We start from the raw sequence: 16794 nt of genomic DNA, 5'->3' as shown, positions 1-16794 counted from the left end.
ATAGGTATAAACCTCACATATGACATACATTCTTGACTCATAGTAAGCACCTATTCAATATTTCAGAAGCACATAAATAATTTACATCAATGGTGAGGATCAACAAATACAACAAAATCTTAAGCCCTATGTTCTAAGCAGAAATATCTACATTAGTTTCTCTTAAAGCAATAATAAATGGTCAAACCACAAAGTACTGTGTTACAGCTGATCCAAACATAAAAGGGACACCGGGATTGCACAGAAAAAAGTCTTTTGTTAGGCCAGCTGACCTTGCTAGAAAACTTAGATTCCAGCTCTAATTCTTCACATGACAAAACACCTGATTTCATCTTTCCTTTCCTGAAAGACTATAACAACAAAAACAACAAAAGCAACAACAAATCAGGGATGCCTAACAGGCCAGACTGACTTCTGGAAGTGCATATAGATTCCATACACAAACACTGACAAAGATGGGGAAATGAGTCCTTATCTCTGGTCACTAAAAAGTTCTTTCATCTGGAAATCATGTGGTCTTGAGGCATGCTCTTATTTGCTTGAGATACAGGTAACTGCGAAAAGCTATGGCCCTATGACATCTAATAAGTAAGAAACTTTTCCATTACATGGTGTTAATACCACCCTAGAAACTCAGAGTCAAATGTCTGGTCTCAGTATTTCTGACACAGTTATTTACATAACTCTTTTTGCTCCCCCCCTCCACATCTTACCTCTGTAACCGGCAATTCAAGCTGAACCACGTCATCTTGTTTAGAAACAGGCGTTTGCAGGGCTGTGTCTAACAGGAGGATGCCATTGAGATCTTTTCTACATCCTACTGCATAATCGTCCACAAAGATCACTTTATCCACAGCAGAAATATACTGACATTTTACCCGTCCACCTGGCTTAGCTAAAAAGGAAAGATAAAATGCAAGATCTAATTAGAAGAATGCTTTTATAGAAAAGACCTCTAATTTCCGTCTAGGAAAGTAATGTAACACTTGGGCAAAATCTTTACTTCTTGAGATGATCAAAAGCTAGCATTTTAGCAACCACAATTTTCACCAAGCTTTTATATTTCCTACATTAAAACACAAACTCCCAAAATCTATACACCCCATCAATAACTACAACCAGCTTATTCCTACAGTGGAAGTCATTAATTTCAGTCCTCCTCCTACCAGGAGGCCTCAACTAGTGTTTTCAAGCTTAATGCAGGTGTCTGGTGTACTTGATACTAGCTGACAGTGTAAGAACTAAATTGTACAAACCAGCATGAACACTAAGACAAAACTGCTAAATTACCATTAAGGCTTATTAACACCACTTCATCAAGCAAAACAATACTTCAACTTCTCAAAACTAAGTACAGCACGTAACATGTACCAATGTGCCATGTGCTCCTTGAGACACTACAACAGCTCATTCCTGCTCAGTGTTGCACATGTGATGCCAGTAACAGGTTTGAGAAGTTTGCTAGCAGATAAATAAGGAAAGGCTGTGGCAATGGATATTATCCCCTAAAATGTTTAATGCTACTCATCCCTATTCCGTGTCCAAAGTTGGACGGACTGCAGAACTAAATGCAGTCCATGTAAAACGCTCCCTGCAGAAAAGGCAAACTGCTTTCTATCACAGACAGAGTAAGCTGCTACTCCAGAAGCAGATTGTGCACATGTTATAAATACATGGACACATTCTCCAATGGCAGCTGAAAATGCTGCAGGGTCTACACAGATGCCTTCCTGTCCCACAGGAACAGGAGTGTCATTGAATTTTGCATTAATCATGTCCTGTCCATGTTCTCTTCTTTCCTCAGACACTGAATACTGTTTTTATTATAAATAATTTAAAAATCACCATTTTGGTAGCTAGCATACAGTAGAACACCCAGGTGAGGACAGCAACATAATTCTGTCATCTTCACATTTTGATAAAGTTATATGGAAATTAAAACTTCTGGAAATAAAGGGCATACGAATCTGACCACATTACATTTGTGGTATCCTCTCTTTGAAAATGCAGGGAAAGAAAAATTGTCAGCTGCCCTCCTCACCAAGATTTCGGAAACAATGACTCATATGCTCACAAAACAAAGGACATATGCCTCTGCCTGCATTAAATACACTGCAATTGTAATCATTGATAAAGCAGTCAGAAACACTTCAAGAGTCCGGAATCACTTGAAGTCTTTGGTCCTTGCTCCGCAAAAAAGGGTTCTCTGAATGGTAAATCAACTAATTTCAAACTGAGTTTTTGTCAATACACTGAAGTTCCTCACAGAAGACCTTCTTACAGCCAACACAGCTGCAGGCAAGGAAGTAAACCATTCTACAGGAAAATAACTTTTGTCAAAAATCCAAATACAAGTTTAAACATCTTTAAAAGCGTAAGTTTCAGCAATGTGCTGGAAACTATTATGCAAATAAATAGAACAGTATCTGATGCACTAAACTATAAACCTCAGTAGATTCTGATAGTGTTTGCAGACTATTCAGAGTGATCCAAGAGATGGATCACTACAGGACGCTTTCTTCAACACATCCCTTCTCTCCTCCTCCCCACTCCCAGAGAAAATGGGAAAAGCAGCTCACCCTTTCTGGCAGGTGCCAACACCACAAACACTTTCTTTTGCACTTCCTTTATTTCCTGTCAAGCACAGGAGTATGCTCACGCCCTGTGCCTAGGAGTTCAGCAGTCTCGAGGAGCCCCAGTCACTGCAGCTTTCCAGGCTAGACCATTCTTATTTTATCAATTCTGTAGTGATGTTAATGAAATCACATGTCTAAAGCAGCAGATAGCTAATATCCTCTGAGTAAATGGTCCAAATCTTTAGAAGCCAATTACTAACGAGGCAGATAACATAGTATTTCTGCTCCATTGCAAAACAAAATAAGAAATTCTAACTACAGAAGAAGAAATATATTGCCTACCAGCTGAGATTTTCCCTGTGCTGGCTAATATTCTGGTTGGTTTTATTGAGAGAAAGATTGGCCAAATTATCTCTAGAAAGTTATTTACAGTTGCTGTTTTTATTTTATTTGAAGCACATAAAAACAAAACAGGCTTCCTTAGCCTAAGTCGATGGAGCTTCAAGGAAATGATTTGACCAATATTTTATATTTTTCCAAAACCCAGAGAAACACATTATGCAACTGACTAGTTTATACTGAATAGCCTCTGAGCTGTGGAGAAGCTTTTTTGCAAACAAGAGTTTAAAATTAAAAGTTCACAAAACACATTTCAAGATGATCCTAATACCATTCACATGCTATAACACAGTCTACATATAGCTGAGCATATGATCATAATAATGGATTGAGAACCAGGAAACCAAGGAATATAGAAGTCACCACTACAGATGCAGTAACCCAGAAGTTATGCCCAGAAAAGTTAAATCATCCTAAAGTATTGCCAGAAGTGTCCTTTCTGAAGACCCTTACTGAGGATCAATATTTTTCAATGCGCTAAAGTACTCTGCCAATACCCTCTGAAAAACATACTGGTGCCCCTCTAACCATGCCCTGCCTGTCCAGCCTAAGTTCCCCGGCAATAAATAGTGATGTGTCTTCACAAACCACAGCTAAAAAGTTTCACGTAAAATCACTAAAGTACTTAAGCTAAATCAACAAAACCCAACTGTTACTCTCATTTTAGCCCAAACTTCTTTAGCTGTAATTTATTTTGGATAGTAGGAGAAAAAACAATCATTTAAAGTTTCTAATGATTTTGCTTTTCAGTCTTGGCACAAGTGAATCATAGCTTCTACCAGTATCTCCAGCCTATCTGCCTAGGATAAAAACAAAACATCTCACAAAGAAGTCATTAAACCTTTTGTCAGTTCCTACAAGGAAACCTGGCAGGCTGATAGCATGCTGGAAGTGCAAATCCAATAGCACATTACACTATGGTATGTCATCTATCACAACATTAGAACTAGCAACCTAAAAACTTAAAATCAAAGAAACATCAGATTGCAGAAATTAGGAACCTGAGAAAAGGAACATTTCACCTCCACCTTCTTTGTTTCAAACAACAGAGAACAGAGACCAGCAATTTCCTGTGATTGAAATCTGACCTATGTGAGTATTACAGAAAACAAACTTGTTTGGAGAATTCATAAGTCTAAGCAGCATCTGTCATGCCCCCTTGCCTGGGGCATTAAGGTGAACCAAACCAGTTACAGAATTAGCCTTGCATTTCAAGAAGTAGAACAATGAAAAAGTTTGTCTCCATCTCTCTCCTAAAGATAGATTTAGCCTCAAAGCTACAGAGCTTAAGAGAAGTGTCTGTCATCTGCATGTGTTTGGCCACCATCATGAAGGGATATGGATTAATGCCGGCAGTAACACCTTTATCTTTTGTGATACTGAGAAAAGTTAATTCACCTAGAAAACTGCTAGCCAGGGATGGTACTAAAACATATCTAAGTCAGTAATTCTCTTGACAAGAAGCTCCCAATACAGAGCAAAAAAGCCCCTCCAATAGTTTCTATATTACAGTAAAGTAACACTTACCTGCAGCTATAGAGTGGCAAACACATGCACCATAGCACTAATTCCACAATGCTAAGACCCAAGCCCAACCAAGTATCTAAAAGGAACAGTCGTAACTTTGACCTATGAATGTCGCTAGGTCCTTAAATTAAGAATTAAAGTAACATTTTTTGAGAAACAGAAATCTCATCAGCCCAGCAGAACACGAACATTATAGACATCAATACCAGTTTCTGCACTTTCAATTTAAATTAAAATATCCAAACAATATCTCAGTACTCATTTCAAAATACTGCAAGCATGGGAAAAACAAATGAATGAAGTTTCAAAAGATCAAAAGCCCTATCTAGTCCATTAATTTTGTACCATAAGATTTGAGCATCAAGCTACTTAAAGAGAATCCAAAACTCAAGAAAAGGCCAGGTTAGTGAACAGCAAAACTATCCTTCCCATTTGAGACAAAACCACTTCCTGCTAGAACCTCACCCAGCTACTTCTCACACATTTTTCACATGTACCTGGGATTAAAACAACCTTACCTATCAGTTGTCCTCATTTGTTACAAGGCAAGTGCCTTTCTTATTGCTACCACTTCATGTAATCATAAAACCAACTGAAAGTTAGCAAGCATAACACTTTAATCACCTGCTAGCTAAGCAACACATCTGCCAAGGCAAGCATAGCAGAACACTTGCAGTTTGAGGAAGTTCTGCAATACAAATTTTAAAAAAAAAAAAAAAAAAAAAAAGAAAAAAGAAAAAAAGAAAATCCTGTCCTGAAGTTCAACTTGCTGTCTGAACTTGCAGTATTTGCAGCAATCTATTTTCAACTAGTACTACAGAAAAGCGTATCTATGGATGAGCTGCAAAGGGTTCACACAAAAGAGGATAAAGAGCAAATCATTGCAAGTCTGGCCTAAAAATAAAGTTGTGTCCAAATTATTTCAGATCAGTGGCTCCCAAATGAAACAAAGACATGGTGCTTGTGAACAGTCGGGAACACCATAACAAGAAGATGTCTAATGCCCAGCCAAATCAGGCCATGACTGCTCATAATTACTGAGTTTATCAGTTTCTCCCTTGTTCCTCCTCTTCTCTTCCTCATGTACATCCCCTGTGGATACTTGAGCAGTGCAGTTTTATCTTCCAGGTCCAGGCCCAGTCCCTTATTTGCACTAAACATCATTCACCAAAGCAGTCTGCTGTCATAACAAAGGCACTCCATGAGCCCCTCCTTTCCCCAAAACAGAAATATTCTCAAACTTTAGGAAAGGATAGAAAGGAAACTATCAGATGAACACTAGTTCAAGTTCCTGTTTTAGACAAATTATGTAAATGGTTTAAACCAGGTATACAAGGTATACAAGCAACATTTTCTCTTTTAGATTTCACTATATACACACATACCTTCATCTGCCACATCAGCTGGAAGAGCTGTCCAAAATGATTTAATAAAGAAAAAACACACTGAAGCTGAAGCAGGAAAGAAAACAAAAAACGTTCTTCAAACAGCAAGAGTGCTAAAGGAGACAAATACCCAGATTCGCATCACCGAGTGCCTTCAAACTCACATATTTGCAAAAACTGGATTGAGTTAATAAAAAACAAGACATATGATCTAAAGTTTATCTTTAGCAACAAGCAGGACAGTGTTGCTTCAGTATCAGTTTCATTATATGATGGCTGGTTTTAATAATCCTTATTAATAGGAAGATGTGTTATCTGGGCCAAAGCACTGGAGACTGCCACATGAATATTAACTAGATGTGTCTGCTCAAGCAACTCCTAAGAGAAGCTAACACTAACACTTAAAAGGTTTCAGAACATAAACAAAACCCCACTGAGATCAAGACAGTTCATATCTCACTCGCTCTGCAGGCACAGAGTCCTCTCCCACTGTACAGACTTAAAATGAGAGTGAATCAGCAGGAGGATGCTGCTGAGCTCCTTGCTGAGCCCATGCTCTTTGTGTGGTTTCAGATCTCCATGTACCTGACAACACTGGCATCACTTCTATGTACAGAACACAACTGCTCTCAGAGCTTTACACCGTTATCCCAAGAAAAAATTAGGAAAGATTTCACAAGTTACTAGAATCCAGTAAAGTGGGAGAATGTAAGTCCCCGCAATTCTTCCGCAAACACCTCACAGAGGGCACATTCTTCTTCAAAATTTTTCCTAAAGTGAAAAACGATAAAAAAATTTCAGGAAAGTTTTCTTTCAAAGAGTGAAGACAGACAGATTACACAGCTTCCACCCACAACCAGACACGGGCAAGGAACACTTCACAGCTCAGTAACAGGAAGTTCCCGTTCTTCAAGTGCTAGTCCCATCACAGCATTTCACAACAAAGAAACTTCGCCAGATGAAATTTTACTACCAGTTCCTCTTTTGGTCCCTAAAGAGGCATTTGAGTTCACCCATTACACATCCTGCAGTCTCTGCAACAGGAGAAAACATCTCCACATTTGGCACTTTTTGAACTCCCAAGACTGTTTGGCAGGAAATGGTTTAGCTTCTCACCCTTCCAAGCTCCAGTATTGTAAGGAGATATCAAGACATCATGCTGGGAGAAACAGCAAGTTCCCAAAAGCAGACGGGTGGGTTATAAGGCAAGTGAAAAACTGGCTACGTTGCCCTGTGCAAAGTTACTCCTTAAGGATACAACACCTAGCTGGCAGCCAGTTAGGAGTGGCATTCAACAAAACCTGATACATGGTTCCCTACCTCCATCAGTGGCTTGGATGGTGGGACATGCTGCACACCTTTATTTGGACTATGGAAGACACCAGTGGGAGATGACTAAGGGCAACTGAAGCATTAAATGGCAGGGCTGCCTTTTACCAGGATCTCAGACAGAGAAATGTCTTGACAGAAATCTCCTGATGTTCAGTGAAGACAAAAGCAAGGTCTTACACCCAGAATAGGATATAATCCCATACATCAAGAGGAGCCGAGGACCAACTGTTTGGGTTGCAACCCAACAGAAAGAACCTGGGCATCCTGATGGACAGGCTGAACAAGAGAACAACAGCAATGCATCCTCTCAGCAACCAACTGTTACCATAGAGGGGACCACGGGAGAAGGTCAGTCTCCTCTAACCAGCAACAAGCCCACATCCAGAGTATCAGTTCCATCTTTGCTCCTCCATCTGAGATATCAGCACTTATGTGACAGTCTCAAGAAGGGGGGACTAAGAAGTTAGAGGGCTGGAGCATACAACCCATGGGGAAAGACTAAAATAACTGGGCTTGTCTAGTCTGCAGAAAAAAAGCTTTAGGAGAAAAACTAACAGCAGTCTTCCATCACTACAGCAGTAGTTCAAAAGCTATTTTAGACTGCTGAGCTACCACCTTTCTCTTTTGGATATTACTTTTAAAAAAAGTACTGATCAGAGAAGCAGCGTAGTGGATCAGAGGAAAACGTTCACAACCTCACATTTTGACCAAGACAGTGGTCTCAACCAAGTGGTTAGTGAAAAATTTGAGAAAGGTAATCTACACAATGGTTCTTTCCTGTAACACTCTCAGCGCCAGCCAATTTGTGCTTAGGGACCTTCTGACCCAAAAGGGATTTTGATTATTATAATGATCTTCAACAAGCCTTTCCTCTGTCACTTTGTCCAACACTGTTGTAATTCCACAAACACATAGCATCCACAATGCCCTGTAGCCAGGACCTCCATATTTTACTATTTCTCACAGTTACTTCTTTTGATGCCCCCAGATCCTGTACTTGAATAATCAACTCCAAATTTTCATTTTTCACATGCTCTCACTCTCTTAACTCCCCATTCCAAATCATCCCCATCATCTTTTTCAGACTGAATACTGTTTCACATGCATAAACCACTCCACACCTTAAGTTCTAGTTCTGTTACACTTTTCTTGAGATGGAAATACAGCACATACAGACATTGAAAAAGGACATATAATCAGAGGAGTTCTTGACAACTTCTCTAGCATTTGCTTATACAGTAACAACTGAGCATTCAGCTGGTATTTCATATTCCTAGCACAACTCCAAGATCTCATTCTGGCATTATGAGTTAGTTCAGACCCCAGTACAATACCACTAAATTCTTATGAGTATTTCAAGTTTATTAAATGCATTCTGATATTCTCCTAATAACTACTTCTACACAGGGAAGCTGAGGTAGAACACACTAGATTCATGCACATTTAAGTTATACCAAAAAGTGAAACCTTTCTTTAAGATGTCTTTTCAAATTCTTCAGAAAATCTGGCAAAATTAGAAGTCCTTGTACATTTTAAACATTTATTTGCAGCACAAGAATATTTGAACATGGTGATCACATAAGTTAAACCTGAGTTCTGTCACGAAAGTGGGACATTCAGAAAAGCTACCTTAAGCCTGGCCTTGCCAGGTGCCTTCTGGAGGTATTGGGAAGCCAGTTCCTTCACAGATTCAGAATAAGGACTTTTCCTTTCTCATTATGGCACGAGGAGGGAACCTGAGATTATTTGCTGAAAAATGCTGGTCTTGTGACTTCTGACTCACAGAAGAAACATGAAAAATCCACTACTAAAAAAAGTTTAACAAGCAGTGTTACATGTCATCATTTACATCACAACATAAATCTAGGATCCTGCAGAAGACAAGTCAACTAAGTCTAGCCCACTATTTCTCCACACTAACCACACTGCCATCTTATTCTCCAATTCAACACTATATTTCCAGTCTTCAGTGCCATCTTCCCATCTTCCTACTTCCCTAATCCTTTCCCCATTGCCATTCAGGGACTCCATCATAGTTCTCAGTCCCACTCTTCACCCTCCCAGCTCTGCCTTTCAATGTGGAGTTTTTCACAAATCTTTGTCACCAGTTGCCCAGTAAAAAAGGGTTTACCAAACTCTTCTCCCACAGCTGCCAAGTGCAGCAATGAGATCCTGAGTGCATCGTGCTCAGTCAGATCAGGGAAGTGCAGTGGATCAAACAGTTTTTCCTCCCCAGACTGCAGAGGGGACTGAAGAACTGCTGACAGACTGTATGCTATGCAAGCCTTCATGAACCAGTACTTGTGATTGGATGTTTTCACTAATGCTACCAATTTTCAAGACAACTTAAGCAAATTCCCTCTTAAGTTACACATTTAAAAGCTGTCAATACTGACTGAATGGCCCTAACAAATAGCTCAAGAAAATTTTAAACATAATAGTGTTTATGTTGATGAGACAGATAAGTTATTATTTCTATAATTCTACACTTTTAACTTAGGCACAATGTTTGTTGACTATCATCCTTATCTGTGGAGTGCAATTACCCCAACATGCACAGCAATCTTCAAAATAAATGTTCTGCAGAGTTCCTGTCTACTTTTTCACTAGCAGTGTACACTGGGTCCTTAACAAATCTTGATACTCTTCCCAAAGACAAGGCAGCAAAGGACTTGCAAGTGTTAGTACTCATCTGTACTTTTCACAAATGAAAGAACTCAGGCCAATAGCTGTTATTTCTTGAAACTTCTACTCAGGGACAAGCTCTCATCTGGTGATTGCAAGCAGTCAGCGCAATTAAGAGAGCATTAACTATTTAAAGGACAGCTTTCTAACAGCAGAAAGCAATACTGTGGCATCACTTAAGAACCATCAGGAAAGTGAACTAACCCATGTGTAAATTTTTTTATTTAACAATTTTAAAAAAAAATTGTGAAAAGTTACTGATCTCACTGGAACAGAAAACATGCAACAAGCTATCTTCCAACATGACCTGGGACATTCTGATAACACTCAAGCCTTGTCCATGGGTCCACATGATTACAAGCCTCTCATCTCCATCTTCAAGGCAGCCCAAAAAACATTTTTGAAATATGTCATACCGTTCAGGGAAAATTAAAGAATGCTTGTAAAAGCAAGGATGGACAGCTTTGTTTCCAAGTAACAAAGTAACTTGGAAAGAAAACCTGAAATAATAGATCAACACCATACCAAAAAAAAAATCAAACCTAATCATTATTAGAAAGAATTAAGGTGAATCTACATCTATGACAGATTTTTCTTACAGTCTGTCTTATAAAACTTTAGATGTTCTATTTCACTTAAGTTATGGATATCAGTGCAACAGCAACCATAAAAACATAGTTCTAAACAATGTAACTAAAGACTCAGAAAGTGGTTCTCCTGGGGCAGCTAACATTATGGTGGGCTGCCAGAAAGGACCAACTATAGGGTAAGAGAGTATGCTGGATCCAAACCACTGATCACCAGGATGTTCCGAAGTAAAAGACCAGGCTTTTAAAGATAACTAGGCTGGGCAACCAGTAAAAGCCTTCTCCATGTTTGCATTACTTCAAGTCCAACAGAGATACACCTGCTTTTTTCCATAATGTTCTGGACTTGAACTATCAGTTATCTGTCAGAATATATTTCTGCCAAGTTTCTTCTGCATCTTACACAACATAACTGGGAGCTGAGCTGAAGGGTTTATCATATAGGCATATTAAAAGCTGTCTTGACCAAAGCTAGGTAATAATCAGCGCTGAAGCGAAAGTCAGTTTTTCCCTGAGAAACCTTCACATCAATGAGAAATGTCTTAACTACCTGTGAGATAATTAGGGCAGGAAGTCAAAGTTCAAATCCCTGACACAAATCTCAGCACAATGTTCCCTCTTCAGGTCACTAAGAAGCATTTCGGGATTCATCTTCCTCCAGAAGACCTTCTTCAGAGTCCATAATGCAGAGATCTAGGAAATTTCTGATTATCTGACATAAAAGCATACCGCAACCTTTAATAATACTGCACTGCTGTCGCAGTGACAACCATGAACCCATCAGTCCAGATACGAATGATCTGTCAATAAAATGAAAAAATGTTGTGTGATCATGCCCGGCAACATAACATATGCCTGCATTGCGGCCTGTTATAACTTCTGAATCCCTGCATGAAACATGGACACACAAACATCTCTTTAAAACTATGGGATAAGAAAAGATCTCTAATTTCACTCTGCTGGAGCTTCTGCAGAAGATAATCCAGAGGTGCTCCAATAGAGCCTGGAAATATCAATTAACAGCATTTTGACAGTCTGGCAAGATGCTTGGTAAGAAAGAAGATATATCTGGCATACTCTGATTAAGCTAGCAGACAAAAGGAGCTCACAGCAGTCTAGAGCCTTTGCTAGTATAAAACACTGAACTCAAATCTAACAGTTCTTCTATCCTGTTTTCTCAAATGCTTAAGGCACCTCATGAATGATTTTAAGATCACATAGATAAATGAAATGATTTCTTTAAAAAATATTTCACCCAGATTAGCAGTCACCCAAGTATGCTCAAATGCAGGGTGGGCTGTAGCACATCACTAGACTTGACAATATTCCCTGTGTGATGAGAAATTCTGTGCTTCATTATTATTATTATTATTAGTATTATTAGTATTATTATTATTGTTGTTTCATAATGGAACAAAAGAACACAAGAAACAAAAAGATGGAAGAAACTTGCCCCAGTTTTGAGGAACAAAGGAGAACTTGAACAGTATTACCAGTAAACTTCAAACAGTTGAAACTGTTGATGGTGTCTTCAAATAAATCAAGTGTAGACTTGGATGACAGAGTATCCCAACAGTTTCTTCCTAAAGGTTATTTTAAGTGTAAATTCCCTCTATATACTAAACTTCCAAGTTGCAAAAGAGAACCTTTTCCTCTTGTTTTGCCTTCTGCATCACATGGAAAAGAATCAGAAAGAAACAGAGCTGGATACCCCTTGAGAGATTTCCAAGGCACCATCATTTAAAGTTAGACAGCTGAAGAAAAACAAGACTTCTCAAAAGAGAACTCTGACAGGTAATGGTGTTGAACTTGCTGGCACAGGTGGGCCTCCTGGGCTGGGATCTATTTACTTCTAAATTCTTCTGATGGAGGAACAGCCCTTGAGGGCCTCTGATGATAATGCAGAAGCTCTGTTTCCCCTGCAGAAACTGGTATATATGTACCATGAACAGATCCTTCCCTGTACAGATTCAGAAGTCTATCTTTTGATTACTGTTAGGGCCTCTAGGGTAATTTAGAAGGTCTCAGCTACAAAACATTGTGGATTTTAGCAAATAAGGCTCTGAAGTTACTGCTACATCAAATTAATCTAGAAATACCTACTGGAACATTCAAGATGGTCACTGTCCATCTGATAATACATTTTAGTTTCTTATTTTAATCCTGCCCAATCTTCTCTGGGAGTTACAGAGAACTCTCCCAGTTCAGAGAGTTTTCTTATTTTATTTGTAAACAGAAGGAACTGATAAATCAGACACCTCTATGAACACTAGCAGAGTCACTCAAGACTAATCTGGAAGTTTGTTTAGATTCTTCAGGGGTTTTTTTTTTTGTCTCGGTGTTTTGGTTTGCTTCTTTGGAGGCTGAGGAAAAGGCTCATCTTTAGTGCAGTTTGTGAAATCTGAAGATTGCTCATTTACGCTTTTTTGGCTACCAGTGTTCAACTTGAAACTGAAACCAAAGAAGTATTTAAATGTCTAAGAGGGAAAATAAAGTACTTGATAGACTTGCGTGACAGATTCCAAACCAGTCCTGACTAACCACTACAAGTGAATAAACAAACGCAAAACATCCAGAAATCACAAGAATTTTCCCTGCACTCCTAGTCTGCTTCTCTGAAATGCTCAGTGTGCGTGCAACAGTCTTGACAGAATAAAAAGGACAACCTTGTGACCAGGTAAGACAGAGCTTAACTTAGTGTTACCTGATTTCCCCCCTACTTTTACTACCATGCTCTGGGCTGTTGCAAATGATCACCCGGTCCTCTCGAATAGGCCTATAGGGCTCACACTGGAAACAGATGAAAGATGATTACACACTTTCAAGAGACAGAGCTGCTGAAGATTCAACGTGGTATAACAATCCATACTGAATTCCTACAGCCTGGGCTCAGAAGAACAACCTGGATCACCAAACACATTAGATCAATGAAGTTCACAGGAGGAACCGAAGCACACAGACCACATCCTAATGTCTGGACTAGATCTATAATTGAACTGTCTTCTGGCTGTGAATCTTCTGCCTTGCTCTTTTACACACCAAAGAGCAATCTGCATTTCTATTCTAACGAAGGCAGCCTCCACTGCTTCACCACATTCAGCATTCCACAGGTTCAATCTTTTCACAGAGAATGAGCTCAAAGCTTAATATATATTTCCGCAGTGAACTGTGACTGCAAATACAAAACACACTGAGGCTTGGTGGTGTTTCCTCTCCTCTCTATCCTGCCTTGATAGGAGAACCTTCTCCTCGCTCTGCTTTCTAGAAAGAGGTCTGCTACATTTTGTTTTTCTTTGGGTAACAAGCAACAGCGTTTCTGTCCAACATAAACCTTTTGGCAAGGCAGAAGACCTGCAGCCTCAATTACCAAGGAGGACAAGCAGTCTCCCAGGAGAAGCAGTTTTAATTCCTAGAGACTCTATTTTTAGTTATAGTACCAGAAGTCCCTGAAGCAACAATATCCTTTGACCTGTCATTTATGGCAGGGGAGGGAGCAGGGACAGAGCTGGTCTACAGGTCTGCCCGTCCAGCTACTACTATCCTACATTACAAGAACTCATGCTGTACAGTGCAGGCAGACATCGGAGAGCAGCTCAATTCCCTTCTCCTTCTCTTCCCAAAGACAGGACGAAAGAGAGAGAGAGAGAAAAAGAGTGAACAGGATTGCTAATAGCTGCAACAGACACCAACCACTGAGATGAACCAGATTTCTGACAGGCATGCCAGTCCGAATCTATAAGAAAATTCATCTAAAATTTCTTCAAACTAAGCTAAGGTTATCATTCTTTTCCCCAGTAATATAACCATCAGCTCTACTGCACGGAAAAGATTTGGGTAGATTGCAAGCAATTCCGTTGTTTCATGTGAGGAGGAGGAGAACTCATCCTTCACAGGCATGCTGTCACAGAGAAGACTGACACTAAAGGAAGTATACATGATTGAATGTACGTAACAGAAGCAAAGCAATATGTTATTTTCAAATAGTTACTATTTAGGGAAGAATTGCCATTAGCATTTTGAATACTGAGTCAAATCCTTTGCAAGCATTCTATCACAGCAAAAGTGTAGAATCACTTTGATTTACAGTTCACTTCCTTTTCTGTATCTGAGAATAAAACATCTCCTACACAGCCAGCCAATTACAAATTAAGTCCTCTATTTATGCCCTCCTCATCCACAACTTAAAAGCAATTTTAAAATTCCTGCAATAATTTGAAAAAAAAGAAACAAAGTTATTAATAAGAAAAGCACTTTAGGAGGCAGCATGGTAAAGAGAATTATAGAAGCAGACTGATCCGAATCCTGAACAATGCAGGAAACATCACACAAGAGCCTCATTCTCCATGCAAGCAACTGACAACAAAAGCAGCTGGCACCTTCTTAATAATCCCACAAAACTTTTTTTTTTTTCAATAGCTCCAAATGCTTAACTTTTCCATACAATGTACCAACTTTGAGTTATGAAAGGAAATCAGCAATTTTTGCCCTGTTCTCTTCAGTCTGACATTGCAATGCAGTTACTGGTTTTCAAGGTGAAAGTGTACATATTGCCTAGGCTATGGCATTCCCATGCAGTTCTTGGCATTGCTGTGCTACGTTCAGGCAGCAAACAACCTTTCACCACCACTACCACCCAGCAGAGCAACATCTTATTAGCAACACACAGCTGTAAGGAGAACCTGGACATGGAGGCATGCAACTGGTAAGAAGTGCCTTTCTATCTTTCTATTCCAAGGGCTGGACTCACAAGGAGACACCACCCATCCACCCAATATTCTCACGAGTGACATAGTTTAAAGTTTAATGAACAAGGAACGAAAGCCGTTAATGACATATGGATCTTTTCCTACAGAGCTAGTTTACTAACAATGCAAAAACACTAATGGTCAACAAATGAAGTTGCTTCATAGTTAGGGAGATACTACAGTCTAAGCCTCTGCAAAGCCAGTACACAATCGTGTCTCCTGAACACAAAAGCAGGGAAATGGTTCCTACCACCAGAGACAGTCAAGGTAGTCAACAGCCTGAAGAACTATTCAAACACACCCACAACATAACACCAAATAACTTAAAGGATTCTGATCTTAAATCGTATTAAGCCATAGGACAAATGACACTTTTAAGCAGAAAGCCTTCTTAAAAAGCCAGAATAAGGCTCAATAAATAAATTATTACAGTATCACATATCAATAAGACCTAGAACTATGCTTGTCCTGCCTAACACGCTGCTTCTAATCTTTGGAAGGTTCAGCGTTACAGGATCCACAACAACACCTGCAAAAGCAAAATTTAAAAATACAACCCTGTACATCACAGCCTTCCATCCCCGTTTAATCTTTCAGCAACCATGGCAATATGTTTTACAGAAGTAAAACGCCTCGGCGCTGTCTACATGAGTATCTCTGCCCCGAAGAGCAGGAACGCAGAACCACAGGCTCTGGCTGGAAAAGACCTCTGAGATTCACCGAGTCCGGCCTACGACCAAACACCCCCATGTCACCTAGACCATGGCACTAGTGCCGCGTCCAGCCTCTCCTTAAACATCTCCAGGGACGGCGACCCCAGCGCCTCCCTGGGCAGGGAGGCCGTTCAGGCAAGAAAAAGAAAAAGGGGTGACAATAAGGCGGGGGGATCCTCCGGCATCCAGGGCCCGAGCCGAGCGCGGCCGCTCCTTCCCGCGGCTCCCCGGCCCGCCACGACACCTGCTCGGCCCCGGCCCCGCTCACCGCCGAGCGCCGACGCCTGCAGCGTGGCCCCCGAGGTGCCGTCGATGACTTTGATGGCGCCGCGCGCGGTCACGGCCAGGATGGCGTTGAGCGCCGGGTGGTAGCACAGGCTGCAGAGCCCGTCGGCGTCGCAGCGCAGGCAGCCGTCCCGCAGCAGCAGCCACTCGCAGGAGCCCGGACCGGGACCGGGCCCCGCGGCCGCCGCCGCCGCCGAGGAGCAGGAGGCCGCCGCAGCCATCTTCGCGGCCGCCGCCGCCGCCGCCCTCAGGACAAGAGGCCCGCGGAGAGCCGCTCACTGACAGTCCCTGGAGCCGCCGCCGCCAGTCACCATCCGGGTCCGGGGAGAGGGGGAAAGGGAGAGCGCCCGCGTGAGCGGGAAGTGACACAGCCGCGCCGGATGCGGAACCGAGCGGCCGCGGCCCGGCGGGGGGCGGGGGCGAGGGGCCGCTCCGCGAGGGGCGGGGCGGGGGCGGGGCTGCGCTGCGCGCGCGCCTGCGCACCACCCACGGCGCCCGGGCAGCGCCGGCCCCGCCCCCGCGGCCCTGCGCGCCCCGTGCGCGCCCCGGCCCTGGCGCTG

The 16794-nt window shown here is 41.3% G+C and overlaps 1 protein-coding gene across 2 annotated transcripts in view; it reads right to left on the bottom strand.

Annotated features, from left to right (window-relative positions):
- The window catches only part of BIRC6 (baculoviral IAP repeat containing 6), a 175602-nt gene extending 159132 nt beyond the window's left edge, over positions 1-16470 (bottom strand). Inside the window, exons 1-2 of one of the 2 annotated variants that reach the window (XM_066178597.1) lie at positions 16218-16470; positions 714-895 (exon numbers count right to left, since the gene is read on the bottom strand). In XM_066178597.1, the coding sequence (XP_066034694.1) occupies positions 714-895; positions 16218-16455 (420 nt within the window). In that variant the 5' untranslated portion in view covers positions 16456-16470. The remainder of the gene's footprint in view (positions 1-713; positions 896-16217) is intronic. The other variant, XM_066178596.1, reaches the window with a different exon arrangement.
- Between the last annotated feature and the right edge of the window lie 324 nt (positions 16471-16794).

Source organism: Chamaea fasciata, unplaced genomic scaffold (genome assembly GCF_029207755.1).
Source record: "Chamaea fasciata isolate MVZ Bird 193981 ecotype frontalis unplaced genomic scaffold, bChaFas1.0.hap1 SCAF_3, whole genome shotgun sequence".
NCBI lineage: Eukaryota > Metazoa > Chordata > Aves > Passeriformes > Sylviidae > Chamaea > Chamaea fasciata.
The sequence above is the reverse complement of the archived record's forward strand: the minus strand, read 5'-3'. Positions and strand labels throughout refer to the sequence as shown.